Source organism: Carassius gibelio, chromosome A4 (genome assembly GCF_023724105.1).
Source record: "Carassius gibelio isolate Cgi1373 ecotype wild population from Czech Republic chromosome A4, carGib1.2-hapl.c, whole genome shotgun sequence".
NCBI lineage: Eukaryota > Metazoa > Chordata > Actinopteri > Cypriniformes > Cyprinidae > Carassius > Carassius gibelio.
The window spans coordinates 15,766,427-15,789,074 of NC_068374.1; the positions used below are offsets into that span (position 1 = coordinate 15,766,427).

At 34.7% G+C, this 22,648-nt stretch overlaps 1 protein-coding gene across 1 annotated transcript; it reads right to left on the bottom strand.

Moving 5' to 3' along the window:
• Positions 1 to 15,287: 15,287 nt before the first annotated feature.
• Positions 15,288 to 22,387, bottom strand: LOC127971825 (secretagogin). Its single transcript, XM_052575068.1, has 11 exons — positions 22,250 to 22,387; positions 22,027 to 22,097; positions 21,037 to 21,129; positions 20,220 to 20,309; positions 20,021 to 20,077; positions 19,846 to 19,923; positions 19,093 to 19,148; positions 17,789 to 17,834; positions 17,621 to 17,680; positions 17,118 to 17,186; positions 15,288 to 15,948 (listed from the first exon to the last, which is right to left on the bottom strand). Exons 1-11 carry the CDS (start codon positions 22,317 to 22,319, stop codon positions 15,811 to 15,813), a joined length of 828 nt encoding a protein of 275 aa, XP_052431028.1. The 5' UTR covers positions 22,320 to 22,387; the 3' UTR covers positions 15,288 to 15,810.
• Between the last annotated feature and the right edge of the window lie 261 nt (positions 22,388 to 22,648).

A 22,648-nucleotide genomic window follows, 5' to 3' on the forward strand; every position in this document is an offset into this window, starting at 1 on the left:
TTTTGTGAAACTCATTCATTGCAGTTGGCAGGTAAAAGCCTTTATCTGGTGTGATGTCTCATGTGGTCTCTAAGGATTCCTCTTCGGGTGAAACATTTTCCACACTGTTGGCACATAAATGGCTTCTCTCCGGTGTGAATCCTTATGTGGGATTTAAGGTTTCGAGCTTGCCTAAAACTCTTTCCACACTGAGGGCATGTGTAGGGCTTCTCTCCTGTTTGAATTCTCATGTGGTTATTAAAGTTTCCTTTTCGTTTGAAACTTTTTCCACACTGTTGACATGTAAAATGGCTCTTTCTTGTGTGATTTGCCATGTGGAATTTAAACTTTTCAAGTAGATCAAAACTTTTTCCACATTGTTGGCATGTAAAAGGGCTCTCTAACAGTGTGAATTCTCATGTGGACTCTTAGGTTTCCATGTCGACTGAAACTCTTTCCACACTGAAAGCAGGTTAAATTATTTTTAGTCCCGGTCTTCTGAGCCCTATTTTGTGAGCAAGTTTTTTCAGTCTTTAAGCAACTAAAAGATTTTTCTCCAGTTATGATGTCACAGTGTTTATCATACTGTTCTTTCTCTTCCATTTCAATCAGTACTTCACACTCCTCTTTCAGTGCCATCACATCTAAGGTGGAAAAAAAAGACATGCATGTTAATCCCAGTTTAATGTCACAAAGAAACGGACATCAAAATATTTAGTCACAAAACTAACAACATGTATTCTAGATCCTAAATTTAAGAGGTGCCAAACTCAGTTCTTGGAGCATGAATAAGCCTTTCTGCATCAGGCCTAGAAAGAAAGGGGATAAAAGTAATAATACAAGTAAATAAAAGTAAAAATAATCTGGAGATTAACAATGCAATGCAATGGTAACCCAGACCATATTTGGATATGGATAATCTGCCCAAGAGGCAGCAAATAGATACTGAACAAAGTAGGACACCGGAAGGACACCCTGTCATATAGGCACAGTATGAGATTTGCTAGTACCCAGATTTGGGAATTTTGAGAGACAGGACTTAAACTACAATTTTTTTAATTTTTTTTCCATTTTATGTCGATGTCACATCTTGCAGACAATTGCTACTCAAAAGCTTTGTGTGCTTGTGACTCTTTAGCTCAGTCTATAGCATGTCTAATGGAGGTAGACCTTTTTTTTTTTTTTTATAAAACTAAAGACTCTTTGGAGGTAAGAAGGATGCAATACTACTCTATAGGTACTCCAGATCAAAAGTGACACACACACACAACATGAATACACACCCGGAGCAGTGGGCAGCCATTTTTTTGCTGCAGTGCTCAGGGAGCAGTTTGGGATTCGGTGTGTCATGATTGATTAATTCAAGGATCCATTAAATTGATCAAAAAGACAGTAAAGTGCTTTTGTTTTACAGTAAATTTTTTGACAGTAAGTGTAATGTATTTTTTGCTTTCAAATAAAATTTGTATTCATGTTTATCACATCTGAATGCTAGTTTATGTAATGATTGGAATTTTGACAGCTGCACTACAGAAAGCTGAGTAAACACTGAACTCAAGAGCTGTTTCTATGGTGTAAAATGGCAGGTAAGTCTACTACACCAGCTGTGAACGATGCGATATGTCAAAGTACATAGATGGCATGTCAAAGTACATAGAACCCATTGTAAGTTCTGTAATTAAATGCGTTCTCACAATAAACGGATGCTGCATTCCATTTCTGATGCACTCCACGTGCTTGCACTACCAACAGCTGGACAAATAGATTTGGAAAGTTACCTTTGATACATCCAGAGTAGAGACGATGTTACGATGCTGCAGACCACATTCTTTGGCAAGTTTGACTACAAAAGGCAAGGGAGGCTTTAGGCTGTACTTAATTATTTGGCTATTTCACCTTGGTGATTCCCTAAGAGCTTTGAATATTACAAGAAACATTGCTGAATTGACTGCAATGGATCTGCAACCACTCTCTGTGTTCAAAGATGAGCGTTTTAGGATTTTTTTCAGGACACCTGATCCACATTACAGGATTCCAAGTAGGAAAGTTTAAATAGAAGGGAAAATATGCAATGTACAAACCCGATTCCAAAAATGTTGGGACACTGTACAAATTGTGAGTAAAAAAAGTAATGGAATAATTTACAAATCTCATAAACTTATATTTTATTCACAATAGAATATAGATAACATATCAGATGTTAAAAGTGAGACATTTTGAGATGTCATGCCAAATATTGGCTCATTTTGGATTTCAGGAGAACTACTATATACATTCCCAAAAAGGTGGGACAAGTATCATAAGAGGCCAGAAAAGTTAAATGTACTTATAAGGAACAGCTGGAGGACCAGTTTGCAACTTATTAGATCAATTGGCAACATGATTGGGTATAAAAAGAGCCTCTCAGGGCGGCAGTATCTCTCAGAAGTCAAGATGGGCAGCCGATCACCAATTCCCCCAATGCTGCGGTGAAAAATAGTGGAGCATCAGAAAGGAGTTTCTCATAAAAACTTAATCTACAGTGCATAATATCATCCAATTCAGAGAATCTGGAACAATCTCTGTGTGTAAGGGTCAAGGGTGGAAAACCAGACTGGATGCCCGTGATCTTCGGACCCTTGGACAGCACTGCATCACATACAGGAATGCTACTCTAATGGAAAATCACAACATTGGCTCAGGAATACTTCCAGAAAACATTGTTGGTGCCATTTGCCGTTGCCGGCTAAAACTCTTTAGGTCGAAAAAGAAGCCATATCTAAACATTATCCAGAAACGCAGGTGTATTCTCTGGGCAAAGGCTCATTTAAAATGGACTGTGGCAAAGTGGAAAACTGTTCTGTGGTCAGACGAATCAAAAGTTGAAGTTCTTTTTGAAAATCGGGACACCATGTCATCCGGACTAAAGGGGACAAGGACAACCCAAGTTGTTATCAGCGCTCGGTACAGAAGCCTGCATCTCTGATGGTATGGGGTTGCATGAGTGCGTGTGGCAAAATGGATGCTGCTGTGCACAAAGCAGGTTGGGCACATTATCCGTGTTTTGCACACACCCTAAATTTGGTAGTAAAGATTCTATTAAAGTTCTCCTTGACATCCAGCAGAGATGCAATGCTATTGTAGCTTTCTTTCACCACAGAACAGGAGTAGCAGAAAGGCTCAAAGTTCAGAAAAAAACTCCAGAAAAGTCTCCAGAACACAAACTGATAAAATCAGTTGACAAGGTGGAATTCTGTGTTCTACATGATGGAGAGACTATTTGAGCAGAAGGAACTTGTTTCCACAGTCCTCTGTCTTCTTGGAAAGACATCATGCTTAAGTGAGGAAGACTATTCAACGACCAGTCAATGTTCATAAGTGCAGGGCTGCTTCGTTTACAGCAGAAACCAAGGAAATGCTTTAAGCCCCACCTGCTGGCAGAGAGTGAATCTGCGTCTTATTCAGCTCATACACTGTTATATGCAGATATTTTTTATGTATAGTTTCACTAAACAGAAGTCAAAACATTCTGTTTTTGCTTTAAAAATTCTAAATTTGTCGTTTAGCAGAGGCTTTTATCCAAAGCGACTTACAAATGAGGATAATAGAAGTAATCAAAACCAACGAAAGAGCAAAAATATGCAAGAGCTATATTAGTATATTATTATAGTTATATTTCAATTTCACAAAGAAATGTACAGCATTTTGTCCAAGCAATGATAAAAGGACACATTTAATTCATAACTTCTTAAATATTCTTATTATTTAATTTTGAATTGAACTGAACCGTGAAATCAAAATCATGAATCGAATTGTGAGTTGAGTGAATCGTTACATTCCTAAAATGAACCAGACCTCAGTTCAGTGTTGGCTCCTGAATCAAGCTCGGTACAAGCTCTGCCTCATTAATGGCTACTGCATCTTCCTCAAGCTCCCATACAGGGGCAGCTGCGAAAGTTGGGATATGGACAGAGTTTGACTCTCAAGTCCTTCCATCCCAGCTGTGACCTAAAAATGGCACTGATGCTTTAATTGAAATTCAGCAGTCCTTAGAAAATAAATCAATTTAATGGGATCAAGACCCACTACTTTGATGGGAAAAGAATTAACCAATGTTCCCATCTCTTAGCAAGCTTGCCAAGAAACACCTGGGACTCCTTGCATTATCTGTACCCGCAGAATTTTCTTTTTGCAGGCAGGAAGGTTAATAAGCCAGAGAAGAAGTGCCTCCTAGGTCTTAGCAGAGTGTCAAGGTTTTAAAGGGGGCTGCAGGGATATTTCCTTGGACATAGGAGGGCTTTGGGGATGATATGTCTAATGAAAGAGATACATTTTATTTTGTTATTTTAAAACACTGAACAAATCTGACAAGAAAGTAAAAAAAAAAATACAAAAACAGAAAGAAAAAAAATTTGTTCTCCAGTAATTTGTTTTGGCACTTTGTTTATTTAAAATGTATTTGAAAAGTATATTTGTATTAAATGTATTTGTTTAATTAACGGTCACCATCCTGTATATGGGACGCCTACGTTTACTTCAATATATTACAATTAAATCCTAAACTAATCATGAAAAACTATATCGTTGGAAAAGTCTAAGACTCCAAAATAGATATTTGACCGCTCTTTGTTGTTAAAAAAAATATGGAGAAAAAGTAAGATTAAGTTAGGACAAGAGTGCTCCTCAAAACATATACACCATAACAGGAGTTCTGACCTTTGTCACAAAAACTCTTCTTCACTTCCTTTTTCCATATGATATGTTTTAGTAATCATTAAAATTATATATAATTTGAAAGTTTAAAACCTCCAAATTCATCCTGTGAAAACTATTTTGAAATCAGACACTACTTTACCATGGAAATTGTACTTTAAATTCTTTTAGCAGGCTCTTCCCCCATATCGTTGGAAAGGTCTGAGTCTCATGATTTTAAATTTGGTGGATATTTTGTCATAGACATAATATTGAGAGAGAAATTTATATTTGTGACAGAAAAATGCACCAAAAAAATTAAATGGCGTTTGAATGGCACCCCGGTGGCTGTTTGTGGTATAATGCCTAAACAAAATTGCATAGGAATAATGTTTTTTATATAAACTTCAAACTGCAACAACTTATTTAGAAATCTGGCTTTCATTTTATAGCAATTTTTGGTTAAAACATTTTATGAAATATTTATTTTATATAAATATAAAAATAGTACAGTACATTTTCTTTACAGTAAATTTAAACTTCTATAACTTTTTTATGCTTACATTTTTTATTTATTATTTAACTTCTGCAATAATCTGCAGACTGTCTTTAAAAAGAGCCTAATCTTTGGTCTGTATTCAAAAGCGTTTATGGATTGTAATGTATACTGAGAGCTCTCAGACTAAATCTAAAATATCTTAAACTGTGTTCCCAAGATAAAAGGAGGTCTTACTGGTTTGAAACGACATGAGGGTGAGTTTTTAATGACATAATTTTCATTTTTGGGTGAACCAACCCTTTAAGTATTTAAAATCTTTCCTGGGTTTTAACCTACATATTTAATTATGTTTTAGCGCCTCATGAATCATGACACTGCTGTCCCCTACAGGAAAGTACATGTAGGTCCAAACGCATGCTTTTAAAAGTATCAGTATCAATTTCGGCGACACTGGTCCTGTTTTTACTTACTATCAGATTGATACAAATTTTTGCAGTAACACCAAACTCTCAAAATCTCAAAAGGCTAGTGGGTAATGCTGATATCGTCACATTTTGAAAAGTTCAGTACAAACTGGTACTGACATCGGTACTTTTGACAATGCTAGTTGAGACAGAACAAGTCTACTAGGTGGTACTGTGCATGTGTTGAACTCGTCTATGCTCACCCGCAGTTGAATATACTTTAAAAGCTGTGAAAAGTGATGCATACCCAGGCCTTGAGGTGACCTGCTCCATGACAGCTAAAACTTTAGGTAAAAACACTTAAAATCCTTCAAAAAATATTATTTATAATTATAAATAACTTTTTCTGACATCAAATGTCTATAGAGGGGCACTTCCAGGACTCAAAATGTTAGCTTGAGGTGCTCTTTGGATGGGATAATCATAATATAGAACAAATAGGAAACTCCAAGGCACTCTCTTTAAAGAAAAATTTATTTAAAGCCTTTATTTTATGGCTTGGTCTTCATAAATCTTTAAAACCTCAAGACGAAGGCTCCCTGACGAAGGCCGAAACGCGTCGGAGTTTTTAAAAGGTTTATGATGACCAAGCCATAAAATAAAGGCTTTTTAATTTTTCTTTAAAGAGAGTGCCTTGGAGTTTCCTATTTGTTCTAAACTATTTCTGACATTTTAATAATCATCGAATGACAGTTTAGCTTTGAGAATGAAAACCAACCTGTTTGTTCCTCAGTATCTTCTTGTTTGATTCTGAATGTTTCTTCAATCTTCACGTCTTCACTCTCCTCTTTAATAAACTCCATCTTTATAATGTGTCACGTGGATCTCATCTGCTTAACCAGGTGTTTTTCTGAGTTTGGATACTTTGTCCTGTTTAAGATCAGAACAATTCACAGAGAGAAAAACAAATCCAAGCTAAATCTCTTTTTCAACCAGCCCTAGTTTAGTAGTGAGAGTGATAGTTAATGGACTTAAATGACCAGATTAAACAAAAAACCTCGTTAGAAAAACAAATTCTTAAAAGAACACAAGTTATACAGACTTATTTCACAACGGTTTTGAGCAGCAGGTGTCGTCACTGTGCGACGATTCGAGCGATTCGAATCAGTGAATCATTTTGCAAAGTATTTGATTCAGCTTCTTCAGAGAGTTTCGAAAAGATCCATTAGTCTCGTCACTTGCCAGTGACCGAAATCGTGTTTCTAATAAACTGATTTACGATCTAACGTTAGGGAGTAAAATTAGACGCACCTTTTCTGATCTTGCGCTTCACTCACATAAAATAACTTTAATTTATATTAGATAAAGCATTACAATGTTACAATTCATATTAAATAGATAATTTATAATGCTTGTAAAACTATAACATGCACGGACGAATTGCATTGATTTAAACACGTTACATGTTTACAAACACAAACCTTTCATCAGCCGAATCACGTCAGATGCAGGAGCTCGGCATAGTCTTAAGACGTCACATCGCCAGAGCAAAATAAAAGTCCCGTTCACACGCTGTTTCTAAAACCGCCAATTGCATAGACATTTTCATGCCTATGGAATAATGTGACGTGACGTCATCACCATCACCATTATTTTTTTAAATTACATGATACCGCTATGGCAAGTTGCTAAAGATTCTTTTCATCTGAAAAGCGCTGTTTGGTTTTATTTAAAACATTACAGAGCATGTTGATATATGATAAATGTATTATTTATATTTCATAAACAATCTGTGCGTCAAGTATAAAATATTTAGCTATTACTGTGTTCATTACTGTGGTTTCTTCAATGACACATGATTAAGTTCAATAGCTTTCACAAGGCTTGATGGACTGTCCTAGAACATGGTGGAAAATCATAATTTGGCCCTAATAAACATACTGTAACTCCTTATTTTGCAATAATTTACTTTATATGGTCAATAACTACTCATAACCTGTTGCATTGGTTTCCTAAATGATAAATTATTAAGTTCAATGGCTTTTAAAAGTCTCTCGAGTGTTATAGAGCATGGTGGATTATGTTTATTTTAACCTGAAGAACATACTGCAACTCTTCAGTGGGCAATTATTTGCTTTATATGTTCAATTAAAACTATGTGTTACAATTGTTTTCATCACTGACACATACGCAGTTCAGTAGTTCTGAAATAAACAGACTAATTATTGTGGGACAAACTGTAAAATGTTTAACTAAATTGAAAGAACATACTACTATGCATTACTGTACGAGTTATTGCTTTATATGGTCAATTTATGCTCCCAATGTGTTTCATTGATTCCTTCATTGACACCGTACACAGTTTAATAGGTCTGGAAAAAATAGATCAAGTCATTCAATGAAGATGGTAAAGTCTTTATTTAGTCTCAAAGACCATGCTAAAAACCGTTATTGTACATGTTTTTGCTTTATATGTTCTATATCTATTACTGACATTTTGTATGGGTTTCTCCATTGACACATGATTCACTTCAGTAGCTATAGAAAGAAGGGTTGGAGTGCTCCAGAACAAGTTAGAATTTTTTTTATTTCGCCCTAAAGAGCAGACTACTCTTCAATGTACGCATGTTTGCCTTTTATGTTCCAGTGGTACTAGCCATGTGTTGCAGTTGTTTTTTTCTCAATCACACATCATCCACAACAACAGGTTTTTAAAGGAGTGTCTGACTGCTCTCAAACAAGTTGGAAATCCTTATAATGAGTTTACAAAACAAACTGCGATCCAGGTTTTCTTGTCTTTTCATCCATTTTTTTGTAGTTTTGTGTGATACAGAGTTGTGTTCATTATAATGATGTATACACCACTGTTGTCAGGTGTTGAATTAACAAAGATATATTATTCTGTTTTATGTTTATGTTGTTTTCTGTATTCATCTAACATTAAACTCACTCAATAATCCATGCTCACTGATTAATATTTACAGTCTTGCAGAATTGCCACTGTCCATGGTTCTGAATTTTTCATGTTATTGAAAAATTTGTTTTATAGATTTTTTAATTTGATAAAATGCATAAGATTGGGGTAATATGATCATATTTTCTTGACCTGGTAAGGACTCTAGCTGCTGCATTTTGGACTACCTGTTGCTTGTTTTTTGACGAAGCAGGACAACCACCTAGAAGTGAGTTACAAAAGTCCATTCTGGAGGTCATAAATGCATGAACTAGCTTTTCTGCATCAGAAACAGATAACATGTTTCGTAGCTTGGTAATGTTTCTAAGAAAGAAGAATGCAGTTTTTGTAACATTGGAAATATGATTTTCAAAAGACAAATTGCTGTCTAATATAACACCCAGATTTCTGACTATAGAGGAAGTAACAGTACATCCGTCTAGTTGCAAATTGTAATCTACTAGATTCTGTGTACTGGTTTTTTTGGTCCAATAATTAATATCTCTGTCTTATCTGAATTGAATAGGAGAAAATGATTGGTCATCCAATCTTTTACATTTTTAACACACTCTGTTAGCTTAGATAATTTAGAAGTTTCATCTGGTCTCATTGAGATATATAGCTGAGTATTATCAGCATAACAGTGGAAACTAATCCTGTATTTTCTACTAATATTACCAAGGGGCAACATGTATATTGAAAATAGAAGGGGACCTAGGACGGATCCTTGTGGCACTCCATATTTTACTGGTTATAAATGAGATGACTCTCCATTTAATTAAACAAAATGGTATCTAAACCATCTTAGAGCCTGCCCTTGAATACCTGTATAGTTTTGTAATCTATCTAGGAGTATATCATGATCTATGGTGTTGAATACAGCACTAAGATCAGGTAAAAATAGCAATGAGATGCAGCCTTGATCTGACGCAAGGAGCAGATCATTTGTAATTTTAACAAGTGCAGTTTCTGTGCTATGGTGGGGCCTGAAACCTGACTGAAATTCTTCATACAGATAAAAAATAAATTGCAGGAAAGAGCACAATTGAGCAGACACAACTTTTTCTAAAATTATAGACGTAAATGGAAGATTTGAAATGGACCTATAATTTGCCAGTACACTATGATCTAGTTTTGGTTTCTTAGTAAGAGGCTTAATAACCGCCAGCTTGAATGGTTTTGGGATGTGACCTATAGATAACGATGAATTAATAACATTGAGAGGTGGTTCTTCGGCTACAGGTAACAACTCTTTCAGTAATTTAGTGGGTACAGGATCTAATAAACATGTTGTTGGTTTAGATGCAGTGGTAAGTTTATTTATCAAGCATTTGAGCATTCTAGGGATAGCAGCTATTTCAGAATCGATCTGCTTTTACATTATCTCCAATTAGCTATATATGGCTGCATTGGCTAAGTTTAGATTTTTGTCCAGAGTTGTTGTTTTTTTAATGCAATACATGCATAAGTAACATAACAGTGTAGCCTAGCAGGGATAAAATAATTTTTTTCTCAGAAAGTTCTAGTGACATTTTGTTTTGGTTTCTTCAATGACACGTTAACCAATTCAACAGCTTTTAGAATTCTTCACAGAAGAAAAATTTTATTCAGATGCTCAATTTCTACTAACAGTGTTTTCTGTATATTTTTTTAGTGCATATCCAGTTCAATAGCTTTTTATAGTATAGTTTTCCTGAAGTGCTCTAAACAAATAGGACTTTACAGAACAAACCACAGAACATGATTTCTTGTTTAAAAAAAAGTTTATCTTTTTTTTTTAAGTGTAATAAAGACTTGGGATCAATTCAATAACTGTGCTCTCTAGGTGTTGAATAAACAAACTGGATATTATCTGTTACATCCTGTAATGTATTTTCTTTTTTTTTATTTAGCATTGAAGTTTCAAAATGTCATAATCTATTTGCACTGACTGATGTTTTCATTCTTAAAGAACTGTCCATTGTACCAAACCCATCATATTATTAAAGAGACTTTACATCAAACCGGACAGAACATGACATTAAACAGGATATGTACATTGGGATAAATATATCAAGAGCTTTTGGTAGAGACGCATTCTGAACCAACTTAAAGTTGAGACCAGTCATGAAAGTTTGTATCATATATGACTGACATTTTATATAAATTGCTGGTTGGCTTTTTAAATTATGTTAAAGTTTCATTGAACATAAGTTTCAAAATGGATTTAACAAGACAAAGACCTTTAAATAGGCCTGAATTTTCTGAAAAAATTGTTTCTAAAGACCTTCAGAACCTTTTCAACCCAAAATTATTTTTAAATGGAAGCTTGGGGATAACAATACACATTCATTCACAATTATTCACTCACATTTTTTTTTTTTACTTGCACTGTTTTAAGCAGGCCATGGTAATGTGGATACGCAGATGATTGATTTGGGCCACAAAATCATGCTAGCACATTTTTTAACTGTATGCTTTGTTTGAGAACCTGAGCAAATGTGTTTGTACTAATGTGAGACAATTGCTATATCTAATGACTTTATCAGGCTAATTTTTTTTTTTTTTATACAATCTGTACAAATGATGGTGTCATAAAGGTCCTGACACTTTACACATTGATTGATGTATTTTTCTTTCAATTTGTACATTGTACAAGTACATCCAACTTTACATACACAAAATAAAAAAAGATTCAAACTGAGCAATGTTAAAAAGTGTCCTTTCCATGTTTAATAAGGGAAAAAAGTGTGTTTTATGAAGTAAATTATTAATAAAGAATAATAAAAAATATTACTCTTTACCTAAACATAGCACTGGATATTTGCAGGGAAAATGAAAAACTCATAGTTTAAAGAGTTGTAATTTAATTTATCTAAACATTTAACAGTTTGTCCCAGAATAATTAGTCTGTTTAATCTAGACATATTGAACATATCGAGTAATGTGACAATAAAGAAACCAATGCAACAGATTGGGAGAAGTAATTGACCATATAAAGCAAATAATACACTGAAAACTTGTAGTGTGTTATTTAATGTAAAATGAATATTTTACAATGTGTAATGGTTAAGTCAGTCTTTCTTCAAAAGCTAGAATAAAAAAAAACATAGAAAACAATGTTAGAAATTGGTAGAAATTGAACATATAGAGCATATAATTGCACATTACAGACTTGTAGTGTGTTTTTTAGGATCAAATAAATATTTAGCAACTTGTTTTGTAGCGGTGTGACCCTCCTTTCCAAAGTTATTGAACTGGAATGTGTACCATTGAAGAATCCCATAGAGCACAGTAATGGTAGAAATTGAACATATAGAACAAATAACTGTACATTACAGACTTGTAGTGTGTTCTTTAGGATCAATTAAATATTTAGCAACTTGTTTTGTAGCGATGTGACCCTCCTTTCCAAAGTTATTGAACTGGAATGAAGAACCCCATAGAATACAGTAATGGTAGAAACTGAACACATGGAGCAAATAATTGTACATTAAAGACTTGTAGTGTGTTTTTTAGGATCAAATAAATATTTAGCAACTTGTTTTGGAGCGGTGTGACCCTCCTTTCGAAAGTTTTTGAATTGGATAATGTGTCATTGAAGAAAACCATAAAACACACTGATGGTAAAAAAAAAATTGAATATACTGTATATGTGAGGTGCAGATGTTTAAGTAACCATCTTGAAAAATGTTTTGCCACAAATTTTTTACCTGTTAACCCAAAATAAACATTCTGTTTGCTGTCATGCTTTCTGAGTACTTGTCAGTAATCTGATGGATTCAGTACCATGGACAGTGATATTTCTGTAGAACTGTAAACATCATTTGGTGCACATGAATTGTAATATTGTGAAAGTTTAATATTAAACTTAACTAATAAACTAACGTATAACTTTTTAGACGGTCCCTATCTTGTTTGCCACACTACATTGGACATTCCGTGGAAGTTCGCCAATAAGTATGCCATTAAAACAATACTTAGCCATTTTGATCGATTGTGAAAAATGTTTTAGGTTGAGAAATCATGTCACTGAATAGAATTAGCAAAAAATTACTTTATTGCACATTAAATTAGAAAGTTATTGTACGCGGAAGTCCGAATGTGTGAATATAAAAGCAACTTTACCGCAGTCAGTCATGCATAGCATTGATTGTGGTGAGCATTTATTTTTCACTATTGTTTACCCAAAATCTTTTTTTGATGTATTTTTCTATTCCATAAACTTTTATTTTTCTTTCACTGTAATACAATATTTTTTTGTCAAATTATATCTTTATAAGATGAAAAGCTATTTTACAATATAAAAAAGAAAATTTCATAAGTAAGAAATGTAAGTGTTTTAATTCACTTTCAGTTCACTTTAAAAACTTAAATTGTACTTAAATATAAAAAGTAGAAGAGTGCTACCATAAGAAAAAAGAAAGAAAAATTGCTAAATAAATTATATGAAATGTTTTATTAGACAGACATACAACGTTTTAGTTAAAGGGAGAAAACAACATAACACAGTGTCTGCAGGTCAAAAACATGACCAAAAAAAAAAACATCCTTTACACACCCTGCCATCCAATATGTTTATGAATATAATTTTTAGATTAACTTAAAACAAAGATGATACTTCAAAAACGACATTATTTGAACATTTTAAGATTTTTTCTGGAGCTTTTTTCTGTATTTTTCTACTGCTGGCTAAACCACGCACCGGACTTGAGATCCATGAAGGAGCCATGGAAGGATAGGAGTGAAGACAGTGACTGACGAGAGAGGACCAAGCCTGAACTATTTATGTTGCTTTATTATGTTTTACTCAGCAGTCGTCCGTCAAGGGCTTAATGCTTTTTCTTTCATTTTGTGTTTGTTTGTTTTATGTTAAAATGTTAGCTGGTTCCTGCCTCCTTCTTCCTTGAGCTAAAAACTTTGTTACATTGGTGCCAAAACCCAGGAGGAAAGAGGGACATGCTGTTGGGCAGCAGGAAGGAGCAGTGACCGCTGGTGGCTGCCCGAGACGGTGGTACTGGAGCGATTGTTCAACAGGTGCGAGGGACCCTGCTGCTGTCCGCCATGAGTGAGGAGGAGCAGTGAACTCACTCTTTTCTCATCCTTCCATCTGCTTTACTCTCACCTCATCTGTCCTTACCCCGGGTATGCTGCGGCCACCGTGAACAGCTCCCCCGAGAGGGGGGTAAGGAGGAGTAGAGCACAGTGTGTGAGGAAGAGGAAGATGTGTGGTTGAAAATATACAATTCTAAAATACACTGATGTAAACAAGACAAACACACATGAGCAGCATGGCAGAAAGAGTGAAGGAGACTCTTCATTCTTCTTGTAGCACGTGCAAGTGATGATTAAACCAATCAACATTCTGCAGTAAGTCTAGCTCCACCCATTAGGTGAAAACTCTTCACATGCTCAAGTTTATGACTGTTACTAACATCTTGAACATAAACTACGAATGCACATTGATAGATCTTCTTCCATGTATATTAAAATGAAGTAACATGAGGAAAGGCATGACCTCGAAATTAAAGTTGAATACTACAAAAATAAAGCCTGCGGGGGTCAATCATAATTCATTACATAAATAAGTTAATTTTGCTGAAATGCACTATACATGGAATGGTTATGATACCATATTGATTGTTTATGTACTAGCTAAAGGTGTTGTGCAGTGATACACAGACCGTTTGGGTGAAGTGGTCATAGCCATGCTTATTCGTGAATAAAACACAGCTATTGACCAATCAGAATCAAGGACTGGAATCAACCATTTAATAATACAGATTACAATGAAATCTACAACAGTTGAATAATCCTGCTTTTAGAGTGCCACCGTACATCAGGATTGGACACCTCTGCCAATAAAAATGTTACAGTAACACATATGCAGCAACAACAAATGGATAAAAAAGAAGTTGAATAACTAAATAATAAATATAACAACCTTTAAAGCTTTTTATTCTGTCTAATGTTTCTCAAAACTGTTTTCAGTAGAAAGAACCAAGACACCGTGCTCCTTTGAATTTTTATTCCTTATAAATGTTAATTAAAAACATCTATTATAAAATGATCAGTGAATGTTAGTGTATTTAATGAATGTTAGAAGAATTAATTAATAAAAAGGTAGTTTTCAAAGGGTTTCTTCTAATGAGCCTCGAGTGTTTGACGAGGCAGACATGCATATTGTACAGTGCTGAAGATCTCCAGGACAGGTTTGAAAACCCCTGATCTAACACATTCAGTGAGCCAGCAATATCTTACAAGAAATCTAACATAAGTTTTAAAGTTTTATTCATTGAATAATCCCTGTTAACTGCAGTAAGAAATAAAACTGCCATATTTTGGTCTTTGTCACTTTGCCACTTCGTGTTAAACATAGGGGAAAGAAATAAAAGACGAATACATATTCGCATGCAAAACAACAAAACAAAGCACTTGAGCATCTGTTTGCCATTGGCATGACTGTAAAATAAACAGCAGCAATGAATATAAATATTCCAGAGCCATAAAGAGGCTCTACACTAACAGTTTTGTGATACACACCACTTTTACAAAGTGACATCTGGTGTGTGCTGTTTGTGGCCATTCACTGATGTCTTTATGCTTCATCAGATGTTCAGAACATTCTGTTCATCTATCAGAACAACTTAATTTGACTAATAAGAATAAACAAGTTCTGTATAATGGGTGTTTGTTTTTTTCCATCAAAGTGAATAAACTGGCCGTTTTCTTAAGAAATGAAACATAAATATTTTAAATGTTTTTGAGAGAGCTGTTTATTTATTTATTGTAAAAGCAAGACATGAAACAACAAGTCCCTTAATTGTTGTTTAATTGTTAATTAAAAGTAACAATCTTAACAAAAAAAAAAGCTCTTGCTTTCAACTGCTTTTATTTCCAGTGTATTTCTGTAAAATGCTGTAAATATTTGTAAATTTTGTTTATGTATATATTTTTCAGTGTAAATATTTGTATGGACATAAAGATTCAACAACTGAGCTATGAACTGAAAACGTTTCCCAGATGTGATGAACATAAATTAAATTAAAGGATTCTTTGAACAAATAAGGGTCCATTAGGAGCAGATGCACTTCATTACATATTCAAGTCACCACTATTATGGCTTTACATATTTAACTTTTATTGTTTCATAAGTAGAGCATGTAAGTTATTACATTTTCATAAATTAATTTCAGAATAACTTTTTAAATATCAAAATCATTTTTTTTTAAACAGAGAAACAAGCAATTCACAGGTTATATGTAATGTTTTCACCTTCCACATTCAGCTTTAAAGTGTAGTAACTGATAGTAAAATTGAGAACTTCATTGTGCATGTGAATTAATCTTTACTCCCAAACACAGAGCCAGCTCACTCTTCTGAATCTTCCCGTCTTTATTCACATCACAGTGGCTCAGCAGAACCTCACGCAATTTATCCAGATCAACTCCTCTGATACTGGGCTGAAAGAAAGAAGAAAGTGGTGGAATACAGATTGAACTTGGTACTTATATGTAGTATTATACTAATATTGTATTAGACTTTCAAATGTTCAACTAGTCAATAAATAAATAATTACATTTATCTCTAGATCCCAGACTATTTAAGCGTAAATTAGACACTAATGTTTAATATGAAAGGTTATGGACCCAAATAACCTAAAACAACAAAGCAAAATTTATTAGTTATAGCAGTAGTGATGTTTCCTTAAATTGCGTCACAGACATGTATGTTTAGGTTTGTTATAAAATTGGTAACTTGTTTACTTGTGATGTTTCTAACTGTTCAAAGGGTTAGTTCACCCAATAATCAAAATTATGTACTTAATAACTCACCCTCATGTCGTTCCAAACCCGTAAGACCTCCGTTTATCTTCAGAACACTGCTTAATATACTTAAGATTTAGTCTGAGAGCTCTCAGTCCCTCCATTGAAGCTGTGTGTACGGTATACTGTCTATGTCCAGAAAGGTAAGAAAAACATCATCAAAGTAGTCCATGTGACATCAGAGGGTCAGTAAAAAATTTTTTTGAAGACTCAAAAATACATTTTGGTCCAAAAATAGCAAAAACTATGACTTTATTCATCATTGTCTTCACTCATGAACGAGTCGTTATCTGGCTCGGCTCATTGTTCATCTTCAGTTCTCTCTTCACAGCAGTTCAGTCAGCGTATTGGAGACACGAACCATTTAAAACGATTCAGTTCGATTTGGTGGACTGGTTCAAAAAGATCCGGTTACATCGAATGATTCGTTCGCAAACCAGATATCCAGACTGCTTTGATTTGAACTCTCTCTCAAACAGACACGGAAGAGAAGACAATGCTGAATAAAGTCGTAGTTTTTGCTATTTTTGGACCAAAATGTATTTTCGATGCTTCAAAATATTCTAACTGACCCTCTGATGTCACATGGACTACTTTGATTATGTTTTTCTTACCTTTCTGGACATGGACTGTAGACCGTACACACAGTTTCAATGGAGGGACTGAGAGCTCTCAGACTAAATCTAAAATATCTTAAACTGTGTTCTGAAGATAAACGGAGGTCTCACAGGTTTGGAACGACATGAGGGTGAGTTATTAAGTACATAATTTTGATTATTGGGTGAACTAACCGTTTAATCACTTACCCTGACGAGCTCCATCATGTCTTTGACAAAACCGTCCACCTCTGGTCCTTCAAGTGCTCCAGTCTTACTCTAGAACGACAGCCAACCATTAAGAGCTGAAATTTCTTTAGTAGAGCATTGTGTTTGTTATTGTGTCCAAGTCCCACATTTGATAGTATCTAATGTACAGAACAACAACAAACAATATAATCCTAATGAAGTCATAATTCATCAGCCCGCAAAAAGTAATTCAGAATGAATTTTCGTTTAACACTGTAGAGTTTTCCGTCATATATAGTTAGCCACTAATGCTATGAGCAGTTCTTGCAAGTAAGATATAAATTGCTAATATTGTAGATGTCTGCCAATAACATGTTGTTCAATATTATACCATCACCCAATCAGTGTAATTGCCATGTTAGGACACAATAAAACTTGTATGGCATGTACAGCTCAGGCGATTTAAAATCATGCACAGGACTGTATTTAACAGTACTGTAGAGTAAGTTTAAAAACATTCTTACAACATCATAATGTGCAAAGATCTTCTCAAAGTCTCTCTTTCTCTCCTCTTGACTGCTGGCCTGAAGAGGGCATGAAATCGAGATAGTATCATGCACTGGTTTTTAGCAAATTATCACATTTAGGAGTGAATATAAAAAGATTAAATTAATTAGATATGAAGTACTAACATCCATTTTGAACTGCAACAGGAAGTTGTCTTGCAGAGCCAGAATTCTGGGGAAGAAATACAGGTAAATTTTTTATGAACTCCACAGAACTGACACTTTTATCGAGCTGAATTCGATCAACATTAAACTGACTCGAGCTGAATAACGAATAACTTGGCTGCTTATAACTCAGTTGAGCCCATCCATAATTGATGAACTTTGCACTGAACTTTATTATGTTATATTCCAGTTTATTACTGTGAAATGGCTTTGAGACAATCTGTTCTGAATAAAGCGCTATATAAATAAAGGTGACTTGACTTGATAATGTGCACTTCACTGCCATTAACAGCTGCTCCCAAAAGTCACTGCTCCTTTAAAGTTAATCTTTCTCAAAGCTGTTGTGTCACTAGACACGACCACATGGTAAATTTCACTTGTTTTGCCTTAAGCGAGTTGAGCTAAGCAGCATTTACAATTTTCAAATTTAAATCTGCTGTATTTATTTTTTTAAATCATGTAGTTGATATCTTATTAAATTCATTGAGATTTCAAATGCAGTTTGGATGCTTTAATTTTCACGAGACTAACTAACGGATATTAAATTGTCAACTGTATGTCACTGGCAATCACCTACTTAACATTTTAACCTAAACGGATTCTAATTCTGCATTCAAGTCCTCCTGGAAAGTTCGTACTTACGAGTTGACAAGTCAAAATTACGACGTTGGGTGTGTTCAAGTCAGTTTAGGCGGCACAGGATGGCGGTGTACCTTCTTTTAATAAATTACAAGAAAATACAACAGGGTTTCTTAACTCTGCTTATAGAATATGAAGAACAAAGAATTTGCATCATGTGTGTTTTGCGTTTTAATTTTAAAAAAATAATTTACGAAGCCACTTTAATCTGTATCGCATAAAAACGTATTAATTGTTATATTGCATTCCTGTCTATCAATTAAGAAAAATACAGTCAACAACAGACTTTGTTGACATCGATCCATCGATTCTGCCATGTTTCTCATTGACATGCCCCCAACTCAGAGCTTCAAGAAAATTCAGTGTTTTCCATTCGTAATTAAGACATTGTGGTGGTGTTCATCTGCATTTTACTAATAAATACAATGTATCCGACATAACTTGAATGCACCATATGCACCAATATCTACTCTACTAAGGAAGTCTCTTAAAAATGTGTTAGTGAGCGTAACATTGTGTTTGCTTCTCGCTTTCAAAAACATTCACACAAAGAGCCATTCTCACCCTCAAGGCCTAAACAGCTCCACGAGCACAGAACAAAAGGACTTTTGTTAAACACACATCACCTGGCTAGATCATTAAGATCCAGTCTCCCATCTTTGTTTTTGTCAAAAATGCTCATCTGCAAGACACAAAAAAACAACTGTGCACTTAATTGTACATTAAAAAAAACAATGTTTTAACATTGTGGTGTACAACATATGCTCTAGACTTATCAGTAGCCTGTAAACACATGCACAGCAAAACACTACTCACTTTAATGAGTAACATTGACATTTTCACTTGCTGCTAATGGAAAAAACCCTAACTCCTGAGTTCAGGTCTAAGGAAGGTTAATGCATGGGTGATCGGCTGCACTTTGCTAATGGCTGATGTAAACAGTGATATCACTCACTAATTGACCAATATGCCCAGGATTTTTAAAAGCAGTGCTTTTTTATGTGAGATGAGACTGACCCAATGGCCCAAGAATTATTCATGTGTACATAGACAAACAATTACAAACAGTGTATATGAAAAGCAAAAATGTCTCTTTTTCGGGCAAAAGTTGTAAAAAATAGTTCAAATAGTTGACACAAATCCAGGAATGTGGTATATAGCACTGGCCATGCAGACATATTTACTGACGTGAATCATTAATCATTATGTACTGCATTTGCATTGCTCCAATATAAAACAACAACAGCATCAACCACAACATACACAGTAGTAAAAATATTAAATTCCAAGATGTAACCATACAGAGGTGCTCCATTTGAGAAGTTTAGGTATATAAGAATAACTAATAAATAGGGAAGTATTAAAAACAGCAATGTTACCATGGTGTTTGTGTATTCATCCAACTTCCTGGATGAAATATTCTTTTTGTGGTGTAGAAACAAGTCCTTCAAGAAGCCCTGCCATCAGAAATAGAAAAACAAACTATCAAAAACACTACCCTCAAATAGTCAAACTTTGCCTGTGATTGTCAAAAATATAGTAATGTCCATTTACCTTGAGCTCCACAGCTGATATGTATCCACTGCTGTCAGCATCATAATTCCTCCAGATCTATCATGGGAAATGTGCAAAACTTTTTCAACCTATCAGCCGGTATATCTAACTGACGGTCATCACAACTCACAATACTAAAATATCGGTTGCCAAAGCTGAAAAAATGTTGTGATTTGTGTGAGACGGAGTAAAGGTTTACCTTCATGAACTCCACACTGTTATCCAACGGAGCCTCTCTACGGAAGATAAGAAGGAAGTTCTCATCCTCCGGCAGGATCATGTTGGCTAGCTAGTATAAATGCAAACACACACATTCAATAAAATGGGTTCATCAGCTAACACATGGTTTAATTGCGATAAACGTCATTCTGTCTCTACTCATAAAAGAAGTATTTCATGTTTTTAATCATAACAGTGAAAGATTGAATTACATCAGCATATTTTAAACATGTAAAGACATGACAATGTAAAGTCAGTTTGCAGTGCAGAATCGAAACCGGGAAGAGACATGATGTAACTTTCGTCAGATAAAATTACCACTATGTGATTATAAAAAGTACATTAAGGTCTGCACTAATGGCTCTGATTACTGGAACTACTGTTACATCTAAACCAGTGTTTCAACCATCCATATCCTCACTTTACTTAAAAAATCTACTTCCCAATTATTACGGAAGCAAAACAAAACCATTAACATCATGGCAAAGAAAATGGCAGATACACTTTAATGCGGTTAACCTAAGTGGCAACCGTGCTGGAAACAGCCGGAAGCCATAAAGTGGCTAGATACCATCTGCAGCAGCAGAGCAACCTTTGCCATCACTGCATGCAGAAAGCAATTTAGCTATGTATGTTTTTCTCTGCGCACAGAATGACTAATTATAGAACAACACCTGACTAAACTCAGTTTAAAAACACTTTTGTTTTAAAAATATTCCTTATTTAATGATTTCTCTCTTTTTTTCAGGTATAATAATAATAAGAAAAGGAAAATGTAAGAAGAAAATGTGATATACTTCGTGGATCGCCAAGCGTCCATCAGATGTGAGATCATAGGTAGACATAAAGCTCTTCTTTATCTCCTGTACTCTCGCCGCTGTAATCTTATCCTAAAGAGAGCAGGGAAAACAAACTGGTTACCAAGACTACATTTCCATCATTCAACTCTCATTATTTCCCCATCATCACTCATCATAGCCATTGGACTGAAACAGCTGTGCACCAGAGATTCAGTGAATATCTGACACAACCTTTCTTATAAGCCTTTTTTATATATTACAGTACATCCCAATAACTCTTATTCAACGGGTTTTAGAATCAGAGAGGACATTTGTTTGTTTAGTAGGGGAAGTGCAAGTTCATGAACATCAGTGTAAACTACAAAATGTAAAGATGCCGCATTATAACAACTTTGCTAGAACACGGGAAATCTATTTTTATCTTGTGTGTGTAACCAGAGTTTCCTGAAAATAAAGTGGTGTTTGATTTCTTGAGATGTTGCACAAGTTCCTGAGTAACAGTCTCATTTAACACTCAAAATAAATTGGTTAGGAGTGTACGAGTTTAAAACCATGATAACCACAGTGTCCATCTAGATAGCATAAATACTACAGATATTCAAGCTATAATTCAACTTTTCAGAAGCATTCAACAACAAATGTAGAACAAAAGACAAAACGTAGAAAAAAAAGGTCCACAAAGATTTTAAATTCTGTCAGAAAGTGGTGAGTTTTGTCCAGTGTCTACCAAGTATCTGCTCCTGTGAAAGGTAAACAGATGTTAAATGGTTGTTGTGTGTGTAATGTTAGAGAGCGAGCGAACAGATCCTAATGTGTAAACAGCCAGAGAACACTCTTAGAGAGCACTTATAGAAAGAGTGCAGTATGTTTAATGTGCTTCCATACTAATGTGCTGTAATAACACCCATGTCATCAAAACAGTCAGGTTTTTGTACATTCAGATATAATAAACTGCATGGACTTTAATACCAAGTATTTTTTACATACCTTTGGCCTTAATTTTTCCAGCATGTGACGGAAAAAGTCATCCAACTCTTTTCCTTCAATGTAGCCATTATCTGCGGAAATGTTTTTGTCTTATAATCAGATGAACAGATACAGAGGCTATTTAAATCTGATCAAGCATCACTATGTTAATAAGCAAACCTTTAAAAAACTACAAATAGATATATATTTCGAAACCAAAATGGAAATGATTGTAAATTCTCACCATCTGCATCGAAGTGTTGCCAGATCTGTAGAAAACCAGCAGCATCTAGATTAGCAAAGGCACAGTCCATGATGGATGGAAATATAAAATAAATACTAGTGATAGAGAGCAAGAACAGGAATGTGATGCAGCTGTGCAGAGGGACACTTTTCTTTGACTCGCTGAGTAACACAGGATAAAACCCCTCCTCTTTCACACCACTCTTATCAGTCATTTGCTGAAAGACTGATACGATCTGAGGTCAAACTGGGTAGTTCTTTATTTTTTATTTTTTAAATGTCTGTTAGTTTTTTTCTCACCAGATTTTAAAACACAAGCATCATACATTAACCAAAACTTTGTAAAAAGTTACAGAGGAAAAAAAACTGAGCATTCTACACTCATCACGCTTTAGTTCTG

Bases quoted from the DNA above. Each gene is read 5' to 3' on its own strand.
- LOC127971825 (XM_052575068.1), bottom strand. From the start codon at position 22,319: ATGGACTGTGCCTTTGCTAATCTAGATGCTGCTGGTTTTCTACAGATC. The intron at 21,130-22,026 runs GTATGTAAAAAA...TGCTCTCTTTAG, and splicing joins TGGAAAAATTAAGGCCAAAG to GATAAGATTACAGCGGCGAG. The intron at 19,149-19,845 runs GTAACATTGCTG...TGTGTCTTGCAG, and splicing joins ATGAATACACAAACACCATG to ATGAGCATTTTTGACAAAAA.